Source organism: Dipodomys merriami, unplaced genomic scaffold (genome assembly GCF_024711535.1).
Source record: "Dipodomys merriami isolate MVZ:Mamm:240054 unplaced genomic scaffold, mDipMer1.0.p SCAF_408, whole genome shotgun sequence".
Taxonomy (NCBI): domain Eukaryota; kingdom Metazoa; phylum Chordata; class Mammalia; order Rodentia; family Heteromyidae; genus Dipodomys; species Dipodomys merriami.
The window spans coordinates 883,777-889,776 of NW_027205693.1; the positions used below are offsets into that span (position 1 = coordinate 883,777).

At 50.8% G+C, this 6,000-nt stretch overlaps 1 protein-coding gene and 1 pseudogene across 1 annotated transcript; one reads left to right on the forward strand and one right to left on the reverse strand.

Annotated features, from left to right (window-relative positions):
• The first annotated feature begins 1,801 nt into the window (after positions 1-1,801).
• On the forward strand, positions 1,802-2,725 carry LOC138806793 (taste receptor type 2 member 14-like; annotated as a pseudogene).
• A 1,331-nt stretch (positions 2,726-4,056) lies between these two features.
• Positions 4,057-5,768, reverse strand: LOC138806804 (proline-rich proteoglycan 2-like). The gene is made up of 3 exons (XM_069992154.1): positions 5,685-5,768; positions 4,597-5,569; positions 4,057-4,147 (listed from the first exon to the last, which is right to left on the reverse strand). Exons 1-2 carry the CDS (start codon positions 5,746-5,748, stop codon positions 4,641-4,643), a joined length of 993 nt encoding a protein of 330 aa, XP_069848255.1. The 5' UTR covers positions 5,749-5,768; the 3' UTR covers positions 4,057-4,147; positions 4,597-4,640.
• Between the last annotated feature and the right edge of the window lie 232 nt (positions 5,769-6,000).

Here is a 6,000-nt window from a genome sequence, read left to right on the forward strand (position 1 = left end):
GTGAGGCTTTCCTCAGGACCACAAGGGTGCTTTAATCCAGCATTTCTGTGGGTACTGCTTGCTTCATCATGAAGAATTCCCAGTCCATACAGAACACTAGCAGGAATAATAGCCTGTGTTTGTGGGCTGACCTTGCCAGTGTTGTTGCATATGAGTGCCTGCATTGTGGCTTTACACAATAATGCTATGTGTAAGCATTCGTGACCTGCACCTATTTTAGGTAGGGTCAGCTTTGTGGAAAATATTCCGAGAAGAAACATTTGGAAAACGCCGGGCCACTCATTCCATACCGTAAGCAGTAACAAGGCAGTGAGGTCAACCATAGATAACCAAGGTCCAGTTGGACATTTATGCACAACCTGTGTATTAAGTCGTACAACCTACAGGCTGGCATTTGAATTTGATAGATTAAAATCATGCAGATTAGATATGACAAACTAAATAGCAAAAGGATGAAAGTGAATATGTGTTCATTTGCATGGTAGCAGACGAGAGTCTGTCCGGCTTTCCCTCAGACACCAACTATTACAGGTGCAGCCTCTGGAAGGGATGGGTGAATGGATGGAATTTATTTTTAGTCCTTTGGGGAATAACAATAAAAATACACATTAGAACCCATCCTTAAGACTCTTGGGGTCCATTGTAATTTAGAGTTTTTCTAGGTATTGTGCCCAGAAAATTTTAAACAAAAAGGCTGTATTCACTCTAGGGGATGCTAATAAGCTCCCTTTGTTGCACTGGGGAATCTGTCAGTGGGTGGAGACAGTCCAGGAAAATGCAACACAACAGTAATCCATCAGCTCATCATCTACTCATCTATCTGTCCATCATCCATCCATCCACCCACCTATCATCCATCCATCATCTGCTCATCATCCATCTGTCCATCATCCATCCATCCACCCAGCTATCATACATCCATCCACCACCCACTCATCCATCCATCCATCATCCATCCACCCACCCACCCACTCATCCATCCATCCACTCAACTATCATCCATCCATCATCTGCTCATCATCCATTTACCCATCATCCATCCATTCATCCACCTATCCATCCATCCATCCAGCCATCCATATTTCTGTCTCTCCATCCATCTGCTTGTCTGTTGTCTATGTCTTTTCTCTTTGGCTGGGTTTGAGCAGAAGTTCACCTCCTCTCCTGGACTCCATTGGTCATGGTGGCAGGTTCATGCCCCATTCTTGGATTGAGGGTAAAGTGACTCATGCCCGTCTCTACCATAGCTGGGCTTTGGGATCTGCATTTTTTTTTCCTGAAGAATAAGACTCTCCATCACATTAGTAGATACATCTGGGCGGTTTTAGGAAGGATTGTGGGAAGCACAGGCCTCAAATGTCTGTGAAACCTCTGAGCTCATGAGTCCCACAGACCAGTTCAGACCCTCACCACCCCCCAGAATTTTGAAATGTTCATTGTCCAGAACTCAAGCAGCCAGATTCTAAAAAGCAGATCAAGGAGGAAAAAAATCAACATAAGAATGCAAACAACATGTATTTATTTGCATGCCAGCATTCCTGTCATCATCGGCTGGAGGGCGTTCTAGGCTTCTGCTCCTGTGAGGAGCACAGCTTTGAAGCTCAATTTATCTGGGTGGATAAACAAAGTAGCAGGAAGAAAGCTATGAACACAGCCATTGGCAAGCCTTGCTATTTGCTGGCTTTTGTGTACAGAAGTCTTACCACAGAGGATTTTTATAAACGTTCAAGAGGCAGAGGGAGCATTTCAAGCAAATGTTTTAGCCAGTGACATTAAAGATTGGGACATTTGCTCGCAGACGATGGCTGTGGTTCAGAGCACATTTATAGTCATTTTCATTTTGGAACTCATCATTGGGAATCTGGGAAATGGGTTCATAGCCCTGGTGAACTGTGTGGACTGGCTCAGGAGGGGAAAGCTGTCTTTGGTGGACCGAATCCTCACCGCCTTGGCCATCTCCAGAATCGGGCTGCTCTGGTCAGTAGTTCTGAGCATATTTATGCTTGTGCTGTAGCCAGCTAGTGCTGCCACTGGAAATAAGAGCAGGATGATTTTCACTTTCTGGGTAGTAGCCAACCATTTCAGCACCTGGCTTGCTACCATCCTCAGCATTTATTATTTTCTGAAGATAGCCAATTTTTCCAACTCACTTTTTCTTTACCTAAAGGGGAGAGTGAAGAGAGTAGTTTCCATGACATTGCTTTTCATCGTGGTCCTCTTGTGCGTGGATGTGATGCTGTTAAAGCCATTTCCTAATGGGTCGGAGAGGAATGTGTCTTATGGGCACAGGACAACTAAACCTGCCGGGGTTTCTGTCCTTTTCACCGTGTGCCTTTCTGTGCCCTATACCGTGTCCCTGGCGGTGTTTCTCCTGCTCATCTTCTCCCTGTGGAAACACCACAAGAGGATGCGGCATCATGGCCCAGGACCCAGAGACGCTGGCACTGCGGCCCACATCCGAGCCCTGCAAATGGTGGTCGCCTTCTTGCTCCTATACTCCATTTTCTTTCTGGCTCTAGTGGTACAACATTGGAGCTCTACATACCTGAACACATGCTTGCGCATCCTGTTTTTCCCGGCTGTTGGGACGGTTTTTCCTTCGGGCCACTCGTGCATCCTGGTTCTGGGAAACAACAAACTGAGGCGGGCCTTTTTGTTGGGGCTGCAGCAGCTGCGGTACGGGCTCAGGCTCAGGCCCAAGGATGGGGAACCTTCACCGCCCTAAATCGTACCAGCTTTATGTTCCCTGGGGCTGATGCTCTGCCTCTTGAATCACACATCCACTTCCAGCTTTTTCGTGGTTCATTGGAGATAGGAGTCTCAAGAACTTGCCTGCCCATCTGGCTTTGAACCTCAATCCTTAGATCTCAGCCTCCTGAGTAGCTGGGATGACAGGTGAGGCATGGCTTCTCACCTCCTAACCACTCATTTAGGCTCCTGAGAGCTAAGGTTCAGTGCTGACTTGCTTCGCAGCACACTCGCTTTTGTTTAGAAAACCTACTGACTTTTGTATGATGATTTTATGATCATAAACACATTGCTAAGAATATTCAGATATAATGTTTTCAGGTAGATATCTAGGGTCTTTTACACAGGCTTATATCATCTGCAAATGGAGAGAATTTGAATGTTTCCTTGAGTTTGGCTTTCTTATTCTCTTTCTTTGTCATTCCCTTGCTGACAGTTGTGGCTGAGAATTTTATCCCAATTATCGCATAAGCATGAAATGAGGGGATATGCTTTCTCTTGGTTTAGACAGGATTTCCCCATTTCCCCATTTATAGTACAATGTTGAGTATTCATGACTGCAGATAGTTTTATTATTCTGATTTATAATCATTTCCTGAAATACACCAGAATTTAATTTAAAAAAATCATTGATTGCATAATAGCATAATAGCGGTAGAGAGAGTTTTTTTTGTTGTTGTTGGTCGTGGGGCTTGAACTCTCTGGGTCTGGGTGCTGTCCCTATGCTCTTCAGCTCAAGGCTGATGCTGTTCCACTTGAGCCACAGTCCCACCAGTTTTTTTATGTTTATTGGAGATAAAGTCTCAGGGACTTTTCTGCCCAGGCTGGCTTTGAACTATGATCCTCAGATCTCAGCCTCCTGAGTTGCTAGGATTACAGGCATGAACCCCACCCAGGTGCCCAGCTGGAGAGAGTTTTTGAAATGTACAGTAGGAAGCAAGTTGCATATAGTGTTTCTGTGAAGAAGAAGCCTTGAAGCACAGTCACCCCTCAGAAATCAGGGTCCCCAAAACTGGGGCATGTCAGGGGTTCCTCTGTTTCTAAAATGTCCTCTCTTTCTATAGTCTTTGCTTCTGTACATTTGTAAGAATATAAAGGTGCTTCTCTCTATTCCTTGCTTCTGTGCATGTATGAGGGCATCAGACCTTTATGAATCGTGTCTATGTTAGCCTGCATGGTGGACCTCTTTGAGCTGGTAGGTGGCTGGGGGCTGCTCCCGTTCTAAGGGCTCCCAGGTGTTGTGAGACTGTGTCCCGAGCCAGCAAGTTACAGCCTCACCCAATTCAGAAAGAGACGCAAGAGCAGGAATCACATGTTCATTGTTTTTATTGGTGGGGGCCTCAGACCATGCTGATGGGATGGGGGGGGGATTGGAGGGCTGCATCTTCTGGCTCCCTTTCTGAAAGGAAAGAAGAGGGCAGGTTATGGAGGGCTGGGCAGGCAGAGGCCTTTCTTGCCTCCTGCGTTCTCACTGGGAGAGGCAGGAGAGCTTGGTGCCCCCTGTCCCCTCCTCCCTTCCCTCCCCTGTCCTTCCCAGATAGGGAGCCAAGTGGGGGAGGGGGGATTAGGAGGTAGAATGCCTGATCCAGGCCCTCCAAGGAGGATGCAGCCTAGTGCCCTGGGCTGCACCAGCCAGGAGGGAGTGTCATCCTGGGGAAAAGGGAACTGGCAGTGTTCTACCAATCACAACTCCCTTGGCGTACTTTGTGATTGTTTGTTGAAATGGCCCAAGTAACTTAACAGTAACAATTTTACATAAGTGAAACATACTTAAACTTGATTCATTCGGACACTTTGGAGAATTGTAGGCCTTAGAGACTTTCAAGCAGAAAAACATTTAAATCGTACCTGATATGGACTTGGGGGTTCCTTTGAAGGTTGGCCTTGGGGCATCACTGCTGGGGACCTCCCTGCTGGGGGGGTCCCTGCTGGGGACCTCCCTGCTGTGGGGGTCCCTGTTGTGGGCCTCCCTGCTGTGGGGGTCCCTGCTGAGGGCCTCCCTGCTGTGGGGGTCCCTGTTGTGGGCCTCCCTGCTGTGGGGGTCCCTGCTGAGGGCCTCCCTGCTGTGGGGGTCCCTGTTGTGGGCCTCCCTGCTGTGGGGGTCCCTGCTGAGGGCCTCCCTGCTGTGGGGGTCCCTGCTGAGGGCCTCCCTGCTGTGGGGGTCTCTGCTGTGGGGGTCCCTGCTGTGGGCCTCCCTGTTGTGGGCCTCCCTGTTGTGGGCCTCCCTGCTGTGGGGGTCCCTGCTGAGGGCCTCCCTGCTGTGGGGGTCTCTGCTGTGGGGGTCCCTGCTGTGGGCCTCCCTGCTGTGGGCCTCCCTGTTGTGGGCCTCCCTGCTGTGGGGGTCCCTGCTGAGGGCCTCCCTGCTGTGGGGGTCTCTGCTGTGGGGGTCCCTGCTGTGGGCCTCCCTGCTGTGGGGGTCCCTGCTGGGAGCCTCCCTGCTGTGGGGGTCCCTGCTGTGGGCCTCCCTGCTGTGGGGGTCTCTGCTGTGGGGGTCCCTGTTGTTGGGGTCCCTGCTGGGGGCCTCCCTGTTGTGGGGGTCTCTGTTGTTGGGGTCCTTGTTGCGGTCCTTGTTGGGGTCCATGTTGCGGGGGTCTCTGGTGAGGACCGTGTTGAGGGGGTCCGTGTTGCGGGGGTCCGTGTTGTGGGGGTCCGTGTTGCGGTGGTCCATGTTGCGGGGGTCCGTGTTGCGGGGGTCCGTGTTGCGGGGGTCCGTGTTGCGGGGGTCTCTGGTGAGGACCATGTTCCTGACTCTCTTCACTGGACGACCTGGATCCTCCAGGAAGGGGTCTCAGAGCTGGGCCCTGGAGTGGTCTCCCGAATCCTGTGTTTGCACAGCAAGTCCTGTAAGCTCACCAGCCTGGGCTGCGCTTTCTCCTGCTCATCTCCCATGAGCTCCCTCCCCACAGGCTAGTCCCAGCCCCAGCCCCGTGCCCTACCTTGACCATATCTCTGAGCGGAGCTCAGGGCCAGCAGGGCCGCGGTGAGCAGGACCAGCAGCATCGTGGAGGAGGCTCTGGAGAGGCTCTGGAGTCTGTGCCGGGATGTGGGGCCTCTCGCTTTATGAAGAGGAGCAGAAGAATGGAGCTTTGAGCTCGCCCAGTGCCCTTCTGCCTGACATACTGGAATGCCTCGCATCCCTGACTCTTCTTCTGGACCAGAGCCTGGCCGGATGGGCAGGGAAGAGGCTGTCAGCGTGCCTTTCTGCAAGGTGTGACGTGCTATTTGTGCAAAGTGTTTAAAGAACTTTTTTTG